Source organism: Bos javanicus, chromosome 19 (assembly GCF_032452875.1).
Source record: "Bos javanicus breed banteng chromosome 19, ARS-OSU_banteng_1.0, whole genome shotgun sequence".
NCBI classification, from domain to species: Eukaryota; Metazoa; Chordata; class Mammalia; order Artiodactyla; family Bovidae; genus Bos; species Bos javanicus.
The window spans coordinates 39,729,383-39,747,674 of NC_083886.1; the positions used below are offsets into that span (position 1 = coordinate 39,729,383).

The window sequence follows — 18,292 nt, forward strand, 5'->3', positions numbered from 1 at the left end:
TCTTGCTAATAGACCTAGCGTGTGTCCTCTGCCCACCATTACACCGGGTCTACTGTACGTATTTCTTTTTTATCCGAAGGCATGATAACCAGCATCTCAAAAACTGTGCAGTCATCACTGCTCCTGCCCAGCTACTTCCTGTGTGGGTAACAGCAGCTGCTGAACAGTGTGGAGCACAGTGGGGGTCAGGCTGTGCAAAAAACGAAGCCTGAGCCTTTTAATTGTGAGGTAGTTAGACCACAGGAACGCTGAATCTTCAAGTCCATTCAGAAAGATCGCTCCTGTGGAAATTTGCCAGGAGTTCAGTGCTCTGCTGAGAAATCCAAGTTAAGTCTAAATTTATAGCAATTTAAACCTCAATCCCAGATGAACCTAGGAGCTGAGGTGAGCCTAACACTGAAGTCAGGGCTGGTTGCTAAAAATATTGTTAGTAAGCAACTGACATTTCAAGGCTTCCTAAGAAGGGTTCAACCCTGTCAACACCGCATTCATCTCTCCCTTGGGGAGAAGCTACGTCATTGCTTCCTGAGTTGCAGGGCTGTGGCTATACATATCCTCCTGACTGGGACCTCACGCACTCAGTCACCAACCCACGACAAGAAGAGCCTGCTTCTCCCAGCGCTTCCAGCCTCTGCCAGTCCACGACTTCCCCAGCCTTTTTGTTGTGTTTTATTATGCAAATGATATCTTGGTTGAGGTCGAGCCATTTCTTGTGTCTGAAGTTAAAAAAAAAATGATAATTTCCTCAGCAAGTCATCGTCGTTAATGAAGTTTTACAAAAACAGATACAACCAAAGGAAAATAAAATTTCACAGGTGATAAATTTTTCCAATTTCCCTGGCAGAATTCGATAGGATTGTTAAATTAAGAGTGAAGGTGTCTGTTAGAAAGCAACGAGCAGTGATGGGTAATTTTATAGAGTGGAAAATTGAATCAAATTGCTACATTAAAACACAGCTCCTCTGAGAATCTTCCCTTTCACAGTCTGCTCCACTGCAACAGCAGGGTGCAGAAATGGATCTAAATCACAACAACCCCTAAAAGGAGATGTACTCCCCAACTTGGCCAGAGGTTCCTGATGAGCTCACATTCCACTTGCTGCTGTCCAGGCTGGGGGAGATATCCAGGTGACACTCCACTTGAGGTCACAGCTGTGTAAGAGTGCCCTGGGAATACCTCACAGAGCCACTCAGCCTTCTGCGGAGCAAAGAAGTGTTGCTGATGCCCGTGTTTACTTCTCAAAGGAGCAGGGAGAAGGGAGCCGATGCTCAGACACACAGAGCAAAGGAGAGTAAAGGCAAAGATGCCTCAGAAAATAAAACCTGACCCCAGGTGGGGTGCTGAGTGTGTGACTGGTTTCTTAGCAACCATCCTTCCCAGGCCTCTTAAAACCCTACCCTCAGCCACTGTGGCACTGCCCAGTGTGCCAAAGCTCATGCCAGTTTGGATATTGGAGTGGACTCCAAGGACATGGAGACTGGTCTGCTTTCTTGAGGAAAGCCACTTACCCTGTGCTTACAACAGCTGCCCCTCAGAAGTGAGGAAGGCCACATCACAGGAAAACCAGGGTCTCTTTCCAGGTTAGGGCAAAAGCAGCCAACTTGCTGGTTTATTTTCTAAAGGACAGGGCTGTTCCCAGCCAACAGGTTCTTTCCCAAAAGCTTCTATCCATCACAGTTTTTAGAGACTGCATTGAAGTTGGGATATATTGGCATTTTATTATGATGTGATTATTTCAGACACAGGTCTCCATCAGCCAGCTTCCCGTCCATGCTACTCAGCTTGTTGCTTCTGAAATTGCTGCTAGTTTTGCCTGTGCCACCCTCCCTGTCTTGGAGGAACTGAGGGAGGATGTGAGGGAGCCTGACACTCATCTCAGAAGACCACCCCGAGCAGTGACATGTAAGACACGGCATGATGTCACAGTGACAGTGCTGGCTCTGGCTCAGGATGGACCTGCTCTGCCATCTGCCAGCTGTGAGACCTTGAGCAAGTTATCTGCCCTGTCTCTCAGGTGTGGTTTTGCCAGCTGTAAAATGGGAATAACAATAGTAGTGTCACAAAGGATGCATGAGCAGCCTGGAACAGAATGCATAAAGCACTGAGAGCCCTGGCATACAGGCAGTGTTAAGTAAATGCTGGCTATTCTCCATTTGGTGGCATTTAAACAGAAAGTGGTGCCTCTTTGAAGAATCCTGGGAATCGGCTCATTCCCCATCTCCGCCAACCAGACCTAAGACAGTCCAGTCGGACATTTTCAGTGATACGTGTGAAGCAGGTGAAACTGAAAATCCTGAGCAGATGGAAAGTGGCTCACACCTTCTGCTCAGGCCCATTTTTACTGCGAAGACAGGTGCTGGGTGGAGGGACAACTGACAGTAAGGTGGGATTGTGCTAATGTTGCACACTCATCAATAGTCAGATGACTTGGGCCTCTAAGACATGTCTCACCGTAACAGTTAAATGTGCTTTGTAGAGAATATTTAGCCTGTCAGTTCTGCTTCTCCTTCCTCTTTGGGATGGGGCCTACACCAGCCTCACTGTCTCTTATGGGGAAGGCTGTGTAAGTGAGATCTCCTCCCTTCCAGAATATAATTTTAATGGACTTCCTAGTTTTGAAAGAAAAGTGCCTGTAACATATACCAAGTCAATACAAAAATGTTTTTTCCTAATCAAAATAGTGTATGGATCATCAAATTAAATGCACTACATCACATTAATCATGGGATAATTAGCATTTGCTACATGGCTAGCACTCTCCTTCCCTTGAGGGAAAACCAGAGCACTCGAGGTTTTCAGCCAAGACCACAATATGAGTCCTAGATAATATGGTTTCAGGATTGTTATCTACTGGGATTTCTGAATATCCATGTTAAGAATATGGGAGCCCTTGATTTTAAAGATCTCATTTGCAGTAGATTAAACTGTAGGGAACTACCAAAAAAGAAATACTAAAGCAATATGTAGAAAATGGAAGGCTTTTCTGAACCCTCTTTCACCCCTCCCCAAAATTATTTTGCAGCCTAGCACAGGCCCAGTTTCATGATTCCAGATTCCATAAAAGGACAGTTTTTAATCAGGTTTATCTTTGGGGCCTCAAGCCTGGAATCCAGCAAGGCACCTGAGACCATTGAAGAGCTGTAACTGAGGCCTCGCAGCAGCTGCAGTAGCAACAGAATCTGGCCGTGTTGTCTGGAGAGATTTCAGGAGAGCACATGGAAAGGCAAGGCGCCTTCCCTGGGAATGTCTGCACATCTGAGGCTGCCCGCACTGCCCTGGAGGGCCATTATAGACTCAGAAACTAGATCACTTTATAATAAAATGAATAACTGGGTTTTTTTTTTTTTTCATTTGAGACAAATGGAAACCATTCTTTGGAATTATTTTTCCCCCATACAATTGTCCAGACCCACAGAAACGGGGAATGATGATAGCAAGAAGTCTAAGGAAAGAAGAAAAGCAGACACCAAAAGTACAAAGTTCGTGAAGAAACAAGTTCCAATTTCATGGAAAAGCAGGGATCCATGAGGGGTGCATCAAAGAATCAAAGCTACCGTCAGGCCCCTTCTTGGCCTTTTCTTCCCCTCAGCCTTGTGCACCCCTGGCTCCAGACAAACCTGCTTTTGACCAACACCAAAACTGGAACCATGTATTTTCTTCTACTTCGAATCCCCGCCCCCAGTCTGTGAAAGGGGACCCACTGAGTCTCCTCAGTGACAGCTTCGCAGAGACTCAGCTGGAACTGAGCTCTGGTTCAGCCTTTACCCCAGGGATTTGTATTTAGGTTTTTCTCCTCCAATTAGTAGGTGCTCAATTATGATTTTTGAAATTAAATTCAGTGTATTCCAAGTGTTGCAGTTAGCAAAAATTGAGTTTAGTATCTAGTACTCAAGATCCTACCACGGAGATAGGATGCAAATATTTTGAGGTAACAGTTGAGATTACCAGCTATACAACAGAGAATTAAATGCGCTATTAGCATCATGCTCCTATTTGCCATGTTGTTTGAAGAGGTGCTGTAGCATCCATGGATTTATAACATATCTATGCATTCTGTGGAGTGGTTTCTATTTCCATTTTTTGCCTGTTCCCTTTGCACTTAGAGGTTATCTGCATTTCTGCTGCATCTGTCACCAGAGCACCTGGACATCTGGTTGCACATTGATACATTCGGCATTTTTAAAGCTTCTATCACTTTGCTTCACTTGAGAGAAGTGACCTCCCTCTTTCTTATCTAGTCATTTTTAAAATTTTATTCCCAGTTCAACTGATGTCAGAGCAGCACTTCAGAAAGGAGCTAGGTGTCATAGCAAGCTGGCTCCTCTCGGGGTCCCCACAGTGGAGTCAGTGTCCTGTTCCTCTCAGCCTCTCATTAGTGTCCCTGACATTGTGCCAAGAGTGTTGATTGAAATCAACTCTCTGGATACTGATGCTCATTTGTGATACCCCATGGTTCTCTTACACATTCGCACAGTTAACAGAATCTTCCTCAACTGTTTTCCCAATTGAAATGAAATATTTGGGAATCAAGTAGAGCATTTAATGTAATAAGTGGACAGTAATCTTTAGAGGTTAATTTGTTTAAAGCCTGTGTAAGGTTGGGTTCCCATATGCGCTGTTAGGAGCAAGAACCATTATAATCTATTACTGTTTAAAGTTGAGCAGCACATAAATTTTAATTCCTCCTTAAATGAAGATGTATTTTAGTAGGTGTCATGCTGAAAAGCCTAATAATATTCTTATACAGAAATTCAACAAGTTCTTTAGCCTAAAAAGTTATTTTTCAAAATAATCTTTTTAAAATTAAAGCCTCACCTTACAGAAAAAAAAAGAAAAGAAATTTGGCTGTCTAACCCCCTTTTGTGAGCAGAGTTTTTTTTGCGTGTTGCCATATAATCAGTCTTCTTGACTTTGGAGTTTGAAAGATACCAGTTTGACTTCACGGACAGATCTGAGATAAATTGTAAGCCTCAGCTTTCCTGGTAGCTCAGACAGTAAACAATCTGCCTGCAATCCGGAAGACCTGGATTTGATTCCTGGGTCAGAAGATCCCCTGGAGAAGGGAATGGCAACCCACTCCAGTATTCTTGCCTGGAATATCCCTTGAACAGAGGAACCTGGTGGGCTATATAGTCCATGGGGTTGTAAAGAGTCAGACACGACTGCGCAACTAACCCTTCAGCTATTTGTGTGGTGCCCTCCGAAGCTGGGGGCTTCCCTGGTGGCTCAGACAGTAAAGAAACGGCCTGCCAATGCAGGAGACCCAAGTCAGGAAGATCCCATGAAGAAGGGAGTGGCTACCCACGCCAGTATTGCCTGGACAATCCCGGCAAGGGTGGCAGGCTACAGTCCATGGGGTCTCAAAGAATCAGACACAACTGAGCGACTGACACTTTACTTTTACTTTTTACTCTGAAACTGGGACAATGCTGAGAGGACACATCTAGCTGTGGAGGGAGGGCACTTGCCTTCACCAGGTGATGGTCCGCATACTTACTTCTTCAAAGACCGCAGAGACACAGCGCCCAACCTCTCACTTCAGTGGCTGGGCTCCTACTCTGAAGCCTGCTTTTAACCACCTGGGGAGGACAGCCTTAGACATAGGGATTGGAGCATCCTGGTTCACATGCACCACCATAGCGCTTAGTAACGTTGATGAATGATATGTAAGACCTGTGGCCAACATTCTGCTTTCTTTCTAGGTGACTCTACAGGCCCAATGGAAATCAGAGTATCTATTCTATAATTGAACTGCATAAAGCAGAGTTTTATTTTTTCCATTTTTGTATCATGACTGGTTTAAGTGATGTTGCCAGAAAGGATAAAGGAATCAAGTTTTAGTTTTCATTTTTATCATTGCAAATACATTTACATTCTCCTATTTTACCAATGCAAAGAGCAGGCAAGCCACTTTCAATAATTTATTTTAAAATCAATGCTAATGAGGTTATGTCTCGTCAGTGGCCGAGTTTTACAATAAAGTCTGATTTATTTAGAAAAGATCTTTGGTGTAGCTTCCCATCTAATGGTGGTGGGAAGGGGGTGGAGTAGCAGGCACAGTGACCCTCCAACTTCGGATCCAATTTGTAATTCACAGCGGAGATCTGACCCAATTTACATTGATTAGAATTGGGAGGAAGAGACATCTGCACAGACAGCAGAGGTAGAATAAACCCTCTCTGCAAAAGTGCCTAAGCACAGCAAATTACTGGTCTTTGTGATTAAGTTGTCTGATATCAGCAAAAGAGCTGTCCTCTGTCCAAATTATTGGGTATCTCTAAAACTGAGCACATACCAACTCTTCTTTGAATGTTTTCAATCCTGTGAAATTGGTCCCACATCAAAAAGAAAAAGCATCATAGCAGAGAAAGGAAGGAAATGCAGGTAATAACAAGAAGACAATGTGCAAAGAATGATGTTAAATGTGATTTATTTCAGTGTGATCTATTTCCGATATTTGATCTCACTCCTCCATTATCTCACATCCTTATTCCTCATGGAGAGGTGGGGGAGCACTACAGGCAGTGAGTAGGAAATTCTCTGCGGCAGGGTCACACACAGAGATTAGGAGAGTTGAGTCCTTCTCCCATACAACCTTGAGGGCAGGCTTATATTATATATATATATGTTATATACCTATTTAAATGTTAGTAACATGTGACTTATTTCCCAAAGTATCAATCCCAATAACAATATTAATTTAAATTTTTGCAGGGGAACTATTTCATTTTGTATGTGAAATTAATTGTAATTCTTTAATGTCCTGTAGTGTGTTACATCGGAGAAGGCAGTGGCAACCCACTCCAGTACTCTTGCCTGGAGAATCCCATGGACAGAGGAGCCTGGTAGGCTGCAGTCCATGGGGTCGCTAAGAGTCCGACACGACTGAGCGACTTCACTTTCACTTTTCACTTTCATGCATTGGAGAAGGAAATGGCAACCCACTCCAGTATTCTTGCCTGGAGAATCCCAGGGACAGAGGAGCCTAGTGGGCTGCCATCTATGGGGTCGCACAGAGACAAACACGACTGAAGCGACTTAGCAGCAGCAGCAGCAGCAGCAGTGTGTTACATACTCTTATGCTGTTTCTTCATAGTTATGAGCTTAGAGTTTACTTCTCCTAGTCTGACATACTATAGCTCATGTTGCCCTGTAAACCTTATATTTAAAGGGGAGGCTGTCCTGGGCCATCACCTCAAAAGTTCCATTTAAAGGTATAACTATGGGGATCAAGACAGGTAAGCGCCCTCAGATTCACAAAGAGAAAGGAAAGTATATATGGCCAGAAGAAACTGAGTATTCAGCCCTCAAAATGTTGCTTTTTATGCTCCATTCATTCTCTGAATGTTTGTGTGTGTGTGTGTTTCTGTGTGTGTGTATTGGGTGGTAGTGATGAAAAGGAGACTAGCAAGTATATTTCTGTGCATTTTACCCCACATATAAAACAGCTTAATATGATTCTGGTACTCATGCTTTCTTGAGATGGACCCAATTCTCATGTTATCAGGTAGTACAAAGTCTGGGATGAAACAGGTTAATGAAGGTAAGAAATCATGTTGTGACTTTGACTATATAGACACTTGGATGGAGTGAGACAATGGCATTGACTTAGAATTCATTGTGTACCCGCCATTCATTCCAACTGCCCTCAGGAGCTCACACTCTCATGAACGAGGCAGGCTGAATAACAACAGTAAAAAGATAACTACAAGCTCCAAGTACCAAGAACATGAAATTGTGTATATGACCAGCTTCTGTAACAATTGAAGAAAGTTTGATACATTAAGGATTAATTAATCACAGAGGGTTTAAACATGTGCTTAGCTTCACGCATACAAACTCTGAATACTTACATGAAGATAACACATTTTGAAGAGAATTCTCAAAGGGAAGGAGAAATAGGGTCTGAGAAAGAGGATTAGGATCCTAAATAATAGGCACCTAAATAATTCAGTGGATTGGAAGCTTCACAAGGGCAGGAACCTGGCCAGTCTTGTCCATCACCACATCTCCAGCTCCTAGTGCAATGTCTTGCATATAGTAAGCACTTAAGACTGTTTGTGAATGAATGAATGAAGAGGGAAAGAAAAGAAGGCCACTTTGAAGGTGAGAAATGATTTTTTTAAAAAGAATATGGAGGCATATACCCTGAGGAAACCAAAATTGAAAAAGACACATGTATCCCATTGTTCATTGCAGGACTATTTACAATAGCTAGAACATGGAAGCAACTTAGACGTGCATCGACAGATGAATGGATAAAGAAGTTGTGGTACATATACACAATGGACTATTACTCAGCCGTAAAAAGGAATGCATTTGAGTCAGTTCTAATGAAGTGGATGAACCTATAACCTATTATACAGAGTGAAGCAAGTCAGAAAGAGAAAGACAGATATCGTATTCTAATGCATATATATGGAATCTAGAAAAATGGTACTGAAGAATTTATTTACAGGGCAACAACGGAGAAACAGACTTAGAGAATAGAGTTTTGGACATGAGGAGAGGGGAAGAGAGGGTGGGAAGAGTAACATGGAAACTTACATTATCATATGTAAAATAGATAGCCAACGGGAATTTGCTGTATGGCTCAGGAAACTCCAACGGAGCTCTGTATCAACTAGAGGGGAAGGATATGAGAGGGAGGTTCAAAAGGGAGGGCTATATGTATACCTATGGCAGATTCATGTTGAGGTTTGACAGAAAACAAGAAAATTCTGTAAAGAAATTATCCTTAAATAAAAAATAAACTTAAAAAAGAATACGGTAATTATTGCCTTAAAGAAGAGAGTGTGTTGAGCTCAGAGAAAGAAGACCCATCAGTGAAATAACAGACTATTGATCACTAATTGCTAATGCTGATCATGTTTATCCCCACAGATGAAGAGCATGATCTAGAAGAGGATGAGAGTGGCACTCAACAAAAAGGAGGTATGAGAGCTTCAAAAATGTACAGGTGCTGGGTAGGATATTTGGGCTTCCCACCAGAGACAGCACCGTTCTCTGACTACAGACCTTAGTGGACTTGCTAACTAAGAGGGTACTAGTGTGTTGACCTCAACAGCCCCGAATAAGATGACCGGACAGGGAAATAGCTTAGCCTTAAAAGTAGCCACCCACTCACTTTAATTAATGTTCCCAGAATGGCTAAGATTTATCCTAAAGAGGGTGAGAAGCCGAACCAGATATTTATTTTTCCCTATCAGTATTTCTTAAATCAGTACAGTGAAAATAGAATTGCCTCATCTCTAAAAGATCAGAGGATTGAGAATGGAAAGAATGGAAATGTCTCCTGTCTGAGAGGCCCGGAGATTGCAAGTTCAGAGGGGAATGGAAATGTGTCAGATCTGAAAAGTGAGCGTGGGGTGAAGGATAGAATTGCTTGGTGATGCTGACTTCTGATGGCCTGGTTTGATTCCAAGCACATTTGGAAATGAATATGTAACAGGTTTGTTGAATACAAAATTACATCTTATTCATCCCAGACTGTTAACCATGCTTCAGTCTGTTAGTCAGCCCATCCTTTCTAAGGTCAGATGCCCCTCTAAAGCCCCCTTAAGTCGACCAAGGTCCTAGTCTATCATTGTCTGTAAAGGAATATATGATGTACAGGCCACCTCAAGGACATTCATGCCATCAGCAGAGCCTGGAAGTGACTGATTTAGATACTGGCTGACTTTTTCTTTGAGATTCTACGGAAGTCTTAAGCCTAGGGATTCTTTCTCTCTTTCTGTCCTTTTCCCCTTCTGCTTCTCCAGTCTCTCCAGCTTTTCCCATTCTCCTCTTTCTCCCTTTCCTTGTGCCTTTTCTTCTCTTCCTAGTCCATTCAGCAAAGCCCATTTCCTGGGTGAATTCTCCATGGGAAGTGAATATGTAACAGGTTTAGTGAAGGACCCAGCTTCTCCAAATGAGAGAAAAAACAGCAAATAGGCAGGATCAGAAGTCATGAGCCAAAGCCAAAGAGAAGTGAAGCAAGTATGACAGGAATGTTAGTGTAGTTTCAAGTAAGGACCTCATGACTGTTAGCGCTTGTGATTAAGTTCACTGTGAAATTTTTTTTTTACTGTTCTTCTTGCTGTACAGAATTCCAACAACAACAACAAAAGTCTGTTTCTTTACCAAACCATATCCCACATACGCCTTTTCTCAACCAACTTCCCTCACTGGTACAGGAAAGAACATGTCGTGTGGACAGCTTGGGTGGAGTAACTAGAAGCTTCTTATGGTCAACTTTATATTAAACTCCCTTCAGGAAGCAGCAGCCTTCTGGCAAAAGCCTAAAATTCAGTTTCAGACTTCTCCCCCATCTCATTTCTTCCCTCCACTCCTCTTTTTAAGGTTCAGTCTGAAGAGTGAGATTTGTCTCTTAACTGTTCCAACAGCTATAATCCAAATACTTCTTTAAAAAAAAAAAAAAAAAAACCTTTGTTCCTCAAGCTTTCTGCCTCCAAAATAGGTGTTGTTAAAGGGCAGTGAGCTCTAAATACGTTTCTATGGTTTATACTTCCCACCAGTTATAATGATTGGTGACTTAGGGACTAAAAAGCAAAAGAGGACTTTTCCCTCTCTCTGCAGAATCTGAGGCAAGAATTTTTATTATTATTGTATTTACTTATTTATTTATTGAATTTATATGATGCCTTTCCTACAAAGGAGCCATAGAAAAGGCAACAAATATGTAACATCCAAGTGTCATCACTTAGCTTTAAAACAATAAAATATAGAGGTTCAAGGGAAGGGTAGACATATAAAAGGCAAGAGCTCCAGGACAGTGTAAATTCTTCTATAATAGGCAAGCTACACAAGTTTAGTTCACTTGGGCAAGTCAGGTGTCACATGCCCTTTGAGGGGGAAAAGTATTTTCTCTTAAAGGATACCATGGCTACCAGGATTACCTTTAAAATCCACATGCTTTTCTTCACTATTTCAGGGATCCTTTCCCTGGAATGCTGTGCTTTTTCCCTGATGGAATTGCTAACATTTTTAAAGCCCAACTAAGATCTTATCGGAAGAGAGAGAAAAAAAGAATTCAGTTTATCCTGATTGGGTGTTAATGACCCTGTAAGATGTAATTTCTTTTATTTTATTCTGTTACCTAGAAAATCTATCACAGCCTTGTAGTATTGATTGTTCAATCTATAAAGAGCTCGGTTTACAGCTTGACTGTTAGTAACAGGGTTATTCTAATGAGTGACTCTTCAACACCTCAGATTTTCACTAAATTCTAACCCCTCAGCCTAACGGTCTAATACTCAATGTCTTTGGTGATGATAGCTTATCCCCATTCTCTATCATGAGAAGGCATGTCCAGGTAGCCAAAAGTAAAACTCATTCTCTGCTGTTTGTATGAAAACACTGGCAATTTGCTTGGCTATGCCACGTCAGATCAAAAGCAGGGCTGGAGGCATGAATCATCCTTAGAAATGTCAAACCTCTGACCAAAGAATATCTTGAAACAGCTTGTTTTGCTCTGAAGTTACGGGCAAACTCAGCCAAGGAGGAGACCATGTTCAGTCATTTCTGCAGAAAAATGATTGCTGATGAGCTTTCCATTTCTGAGGTATTTTTTCCACTTTAGTGGCTGCCAATGGAGTAAATTATTACATAAAAGAAACAGAATCCACAGAGGTATTTGCAGCTCTTGTTAATACTTTTTGAAACCTGTTTTCCAAGACCAAACATGAGTGGATCATCACCCAGCTACAATTTTGGCCCAATAAAAGAAACGCATGAGATGAAAATTAGAATCTGTGAATGTGCCCGACTTCAGGATCATGCTTATAACATTAAGAACTGTAATAATTTCAAAACTGAAAGTCTTAGTCAGTCACTTGTGCCTGACTCTTTGTGACCCTGTGAACTGTAGCCCTCCAAGCTCTGTCCATGGAATTCTCCAGGCAAGAATACTAGAATGGGTTGCCATTCCCTTCTCCAGGGCATCTTCCTGAACCAGGAATCAAACCTGGGTCTCCTGCATTGCAGGCAGATTTTGTACCATCTGAGCCTCCAGAAAAGCCCAATAATTTCAAAACTCAAAGACTAAAAAGCTGTGAAAACAAGCCAATGGTATTGTTTAGTGGCTTTTCCTGTTCTGGTATCATAGTCAGTAGAGCTTGGCAAACTTTTCTATATCTTTCTTTCTGAAATAGCTAATAAGTTATGAGACTGAGTCTGCTTAATGGACTGTATGTACGCAGTGGCCTTTATGGCCTGGTCCAGAGAACATTTCAAGTCCCTTCCAATGGGCCACTGCTTTGGCCTTCTTTATCCTTTTCTCATGCTTTAGCAAGAACTGGCTTTATCTGTCTTCTCCTTTTGTCTCTGATTTCCATAATCCATTAAGTAATTATACTCAGGGCCACATTGGCACAGTCCTTTTGCTTATCAAGAAAATGTAAACAACATGCTGGCTTGCCCTTAGCCTCTTTTCCTTGGTCACAGCTTGAATTCTGGAGCTACCCAATATCCCTCAAACAGAAACCCAAAGTGACATGTGCACTCTGGAAAGAGCATGGCCAAGCTCTGTTGTCCCTAAGGAGGGGCAGGCAGAATTGTGTCCGCTACTTTCACCTTAGAACTCTGCGCATCATGGTGGCTCATTTTCGAATGTCGACTCTGTCAATAGTAGCACCAACGTGGCCTCCGTGAACTAGAGAAATGACACTACCACTGGTTGTAAAGACCTGGTGTGGAATGACAAATGCTTTGCAATAAGTACCCAGAAAAGAGAGAAAAACAATATATTTTTAACTTGCTCTGCTTCTGTTCTTCCTAGGACATTTTGCCTGCTTGGGGGCATAGCTTCTCTTACGTGGGATTAAAAAAATAAGATGCTGCCCCTTTTTTTCCCTCTAGTAAAAGTCCTCCTCAGCTCTGCTCGCAATTTAAATGCTGTGATCATCCCCATTAGCTTCTCTATCATTGTAATTGTTGTTAATTGTTATAACTGTTTTAGTTATTAGTGGTGTCATTATTGCTCTAGGTCCTCTGTCTGTTTTATGCTGAATATATTAGTGCTTTGCTTTTGAATTACCAGGCTTTATTTAGTGCAGAGTTACGTTTTTTGGAGAGACATTGAGAAATGCTGGCATTAAGCTTTATTCTTTTGTTTTTCATTCCAAATGGACAGACTGGAAAAAAATAATTAGATGGAATAATGTCCTCAAAATGAGAATGAGGATGTTTTGAATTAATTAAATGGTCAGAATGCTGCACCGTTTCTGATCTCAGACTGCTGCCAAAGGAATGTAAACCTAAAGGAGCCTCAGACCCTCCCAGAGTCAATCCTCTCTCTCAGGCTCCCAATCCCTTACTGGTCTAAAGACATCCGAGTCTCATGCATCCTCTGTTCATAGGAGTGCTGGGCAAGCCTAGGGAGAAGCTGGCCTGGCCCAGCAGACTCGCAGCCTTCAAGCTCTTCCTGGGGCCAAGCTGCAGGAAGAAAGCCCTCCATGGTCTTACCTCTTCCCCTCATCAAGATTTGATCAGGTTTTTGTTTTATAACTAAAGCTTCAGGGAAGGCTTCCCTGATCCCTCAGACTATGTTAGATTCCCTGTTATACACAGCACCCTCAGATTCTCGTTTGCAGATATATCACAATCATAAATAAATAAATAGTTGTGTGACTTTGTTTCATGGTGCCGCCCCTGCTGGATGGCAGCCCTAAGGGTAGGGACTGTGTGTATGGCCCATGCAGAATTCCCAGTGTCTTGCATGTTTTCTTAAGGCTGAAGAGTGAATGTAGTGAAGTTGTGTGCACATATACACATAAATGCCAGTCACCTGTTTTAAACTGGGAGTCTGCAATAGAGTCCAATCTTGTCCAGTTAAGGCATTCCTCCACCCTGATTTCATTAATACCAGGATACCTCTGTTTAGACTGCCAGTCCAACCTCCTCCCCATTTTTATCCTTCATTCTGCTTATTTTCCAAAGCAGCATTGTTATGGTTCTGATGATTCCAGTTCTTGGACTAGGCTAAGCGATCTCCTGGATTCCTGATTTCTATCTTCTTTGGGCCTTTAGCTTATGAAGAACTGAAAGTGTCTTCTACCTTTAGTTTTTCTTGGAAGGTTTTTGTTTTCCTCCTAGCTTTTTGCATTCCCTACGACCTGCTGCACTTTTAGAATAGCTCTTTCTCCTGGTGTTCTCCACAGGTGTCTTATATATCCAATATCAAATCACTTTCTACTTAGAGACTTAAAAGGTATCCATCATATCAAGGAGCTAGCCCTCATCCAGGCACGTGGGGGGCATACCCCACAGTGACCATCTGCTAGGCCAGAAAAGGCCAAGATAACTTTCTAAGTCTTACTATTTGAAAAGCTCAAGTGATGTTTTTTAAAAATCTGTCCTTATAAAATGATTTTCTTTACCATATATAAATCCATGAAACATATTGATGTCAATGTACTTTTCGTTCCTAAACTTAGCCAAAATTTTGGCATGAATAATCAACTCCATTACAACTGAAAATGCATTATATCCTCTGGGAAAACTACTTTCACTTTTCAGGAACTGATATTTTTCTGTTGTTTCATACACTGATACCCCTGTCAAAATATGCCTTGTCTTTTCAGTAATCAGCATTTTTTCCCAATGGGTTTTTTCCCCAAACATGTTCATAGCTCTGTGGCAGAATGTTTCCAGTGCAGTCATCTCATTTGCTGCCCTCTGTTGTCTACTGAATATATAAACACTTTCTGTGAAAACAAAATATCCTTGAGTTTCTATATGGTTAACATTTTCACTTCTGTTTGCAATATCTGAATCTTAACTAACTAGCTCTCTCTCCTCTGTTTTGTACACTTTAAGGTTCCTACTAAAGTTCTTTCCCAGAGACATATAAGGATCTTGTTCTTCTGTGCCTTTATTCTTTGAATTGCTCACAAGTTAGGAACAAGGAGAAAAAAAGCAAATATAGGCAGAGCTTCTGTCCCCGCACTGCCCACTTCTCTCCACCTATCCCGTCCTTAGCAATTAGCACCATCGCTCTCACTGGAGGGTCAAGACAAATGAAGGGAAAGGTGGAAACTGGCAAAATAAGGTGCCCCCCCGAATCACTTGAGGTTTGCTTAGAACCAGGACTCCCAACTCCTGTCGTCAGGAATGTCACCTTTTGTGGGTGTTCTGCATACAGTTCTCATACACAGTGTCCCTAGGAATGGCGAGCACGGCCACATTAGCCCTGGTCCAGGAGGCATTAGTACTCCTGCCATTCACATCCCCAGATCCTCTCCCACTTTGTACTCTAGTGTTTAACCTTTCCGGGTAGAAGAAGATCAATACAAATTCTTCATTGTTAAGAATCAATGACTGTCCTGTAGCATCACTGCCATCTAGTCTTGCTGAGGAGCCCAGTAAATCTCTCCAGCTGCTTCTAAAGCTTGGTTTGTCGTCTTCAGTTGCTTCCATTTTTAATGCAGATCACTTTGGTTTCTGTTCCCCAGGGGGCTTACAGATAAATCTTGGCAGACATGTTCAGGGTCTACAAACGAGATGCTGGAAAAGGGCCAGCCCACCCAGAATTTAGTTGTAATGGATGAGACACCCCCTTGGTTCCACTTAAGAACTGGGCTATTCTTTTCCACATTTATTGGTAATTACCTCATATAGTAAGTACCTGGGTGGGAAGTGCAGGATGAAGTTCCTGTGTAACAGAGGAGGCCAACCTGTAAGGCTGCACTGCCGATCTGTGCTGTCTGACTCAGCCTTTCTTATAAACAGGCAGAGGCTGGAGACAGCTCATTCCTTCAGTGCGTAATAAAAAGGAGCACTGGATAGTTTACGTACCCTGTATGAAGAAAGTCCGACAGAAAATCTCTTTGTGCTGCTTACTTATAAGCCAAGTGAAAAATTACCTTCCTGATTTTCTTTTATTAATAAATGAATATATTTATCATATTATTGAATAGCATCTGACTAAGGGTGATCTGTAAACATTAATGTTAGTTAATAACCTCCTTCTCCCACAGTCATTTGCTTTTCCTGAGTGTTTGGCTGTATCTCATCCCGAATCCCTTGAATCTTAGGTTTCCTAGGGGCAATATCAGAACCTTGTTTCCATTTGCAGCAAAAATGTGGGCTCCGTAGAAAAAGACAGGGTCCTTTTAACTTTGATTTCTCCTCTCTTTGATCAGTGGACTATGCCAGTTATTACCAGGGCCTATGGGATTGCCATGGTGACCAGTCAGATGAACTGTCCTTCCAACGAGGTGACCTCATCCGAATTCTGAGCAAGGTAAGGGTTAGAGTGTGGGGCTTGGATCAAAAGTTGATTTTCTCACTCCTGATGATGTAGTCACCCAGCCAGAATTATCCCATGTCATATACTTTTCATGTGTGTATTACATGGCCCCCTCACACACAGAGTAAATCTCCATTGTTTTAAAATTGTCAAAGTTTATTTGAAAATTCAGATTCAGGAACTAATTTCCAAATTTAAAAAATACAATAAAGTAGGCACAATACCAAAACTATGCCAATCAAAATTTGATCTTTTTAAAAGGGTCTATGTGATGCTTAAAACATCATTACCGTATACATAATTTACTACAATAAAATACTTTTGAAAATATTCTAGCTAGGTCAGCTGCCTTATTTCATTTACAGATAAACAAAACTGTAATATAATGACATATGCAGGAGGGAGTCAGAGCTAGTTAGGTCAGTCGATTTGAGTTAGTGCTGTAAGGCCAAGATGGTGAATCCAACCCACAAGGGCTAACTTTATTCTCTTCCTCAGTCACAAAGTTAGCCCCTAGCCACAGCTAACTACCTCACAAATGGTGTTGTTGAATACCAAAGAATGGGCCAAAAAAAAAAGATAGATTATTTGAGATCCATCACCAGTGCGAAGATTTAGAACTCATGGGTTACTCTTTGAGGGATCAGTAGCATCATCTTTGTAGAGAAAGACTGCTCATATTCTGTACAGGTGGACTAAGGAAATAAATTTCTGTCCCTGAAAATAAAACTTGTTAAAAAGTTCTCACTCTATGAGACAATCAATATCAACAAATACATTTTTGAAAGAGGCACAATTTGCTCTTTAATTGTTGAGTATGTGAACTCCATGGGCTTCGAGGGTGGTGCTGGTGGTAAAGGAGATGTAAGAGACGCTGGTTCGATCCCTGGATTGGGAAGATCTGGAGGAGGGCATGGCAACCCACTCCAGTATTCTTGCCTAGAGAATCCCACGGACAGAGGAGCCTGGCGGGCTATAGTCCGTAAGGTCGCAAAGAGTCAGACACGACTGAAGAAACTTAGCACACATACTCAGGTGAACTCCATAAAGAAAAATTGAAAACCCATTGTGTTATTAACCCATCATTTGCCATATATCTTTATTCTGTGAATGTCATTACCTTGGCCAGATGTTTGTCTCAGTCTGAAATATCCCAGAGCTTGTTAGAAAAAAGACCAGGACTGATCAAAGGTAGCTTTCAGCAGTTACAAGTCCTCTTTGAACTAGGGCCAAATTCAGATCCAGCCTTTTCTGAGACAGCGGGAGGCCTGCAACCCCTGCTGAGGCCACAATCTTTAGGTGATCTCTTCCAGACTCGAGTTCAGCACCCACCTTAGTGCCATTCCGGCGCAGCTCCAATACACCAAGAATAAATTGAAAGCAAAGAAGGGAGTGGACATTGGCCTGATTGGTATTTCAAATGCCCGAAAGCAAGGTTTGCCGTGTAATAGAATTTGTGTACATTACCACGCTGGCATTACAGGGGTAATCGAGTTATCCACTCAGGTGTGACCGGGCCTCTGTTTGCCCAGAGCCTGCAGGTGAACAAATTAACTGTTTACATTGTCTGAGGTGCCTGCAGCAGGAGGAGGGGAGAACAGAGCCAGACTGTCTGCTGGCCTTCTCTCTCGGTCATGATTATTTTGTTTGTTTTGCATGTCTTTTGCCTTTGTTAATGGCTTCTCACTGGGGGTCCCTTTTCTCCATTTAGAAGGGGCTGTGCGGTGACTTGCCCTGCAGTACAGAGCTGTCTGTGGTTGCCAGTGCTGTTGTAATTTTGAGATACCAAAGAACATAGAGACCTTCCCAAATCTGGATTTTTTTTTTTAACCCATCCCTCTTCCCCTCCTCCATTACTAATAGTTTAATTCAGGAGCAGCACCTTGCTGCGTCGGTTCTATCAAGCTTCTTTCTCTGTCTTTTGGAAGGTCCTGAGTCTGTTGTCATCTCTTACCTTGATAGTAGCACATTTCTTACCCTAAAAGCTACATCGGTTGCCTCCCTTCTTCACGTTGCTAACCTCTGCATGTCAGGGAAAGAAAT

The 18,292-nt window shown here is 42.1% G+C and overlaps 1 protein-coding gene across 1 annotated transcript in view; it reads left to right on the forward strand.

Moving 5' to 3' along the window:
- Positions 1-18,292, forward strand: part of SKAP1 (src kinase associated phosphoprotein 1) — a 301,998-nt gene that overhangs the window by 262,344 nt on the left and 21,362 nt on the right. Inside the window, exons 10-11 of the mRNA XM_061391504.1 lie at positions 8,884-8,934; positions 16,143-16,243. Coding sequence (XP_061247488.1) covers positions 8,884-8,934; positions 16,143-16,243 — 152 coding nt within the window. The remainder of the gene's footprint in view (positions 1-8,883; positions 8,935-16,142; positions 16,244-18,292) is intronic.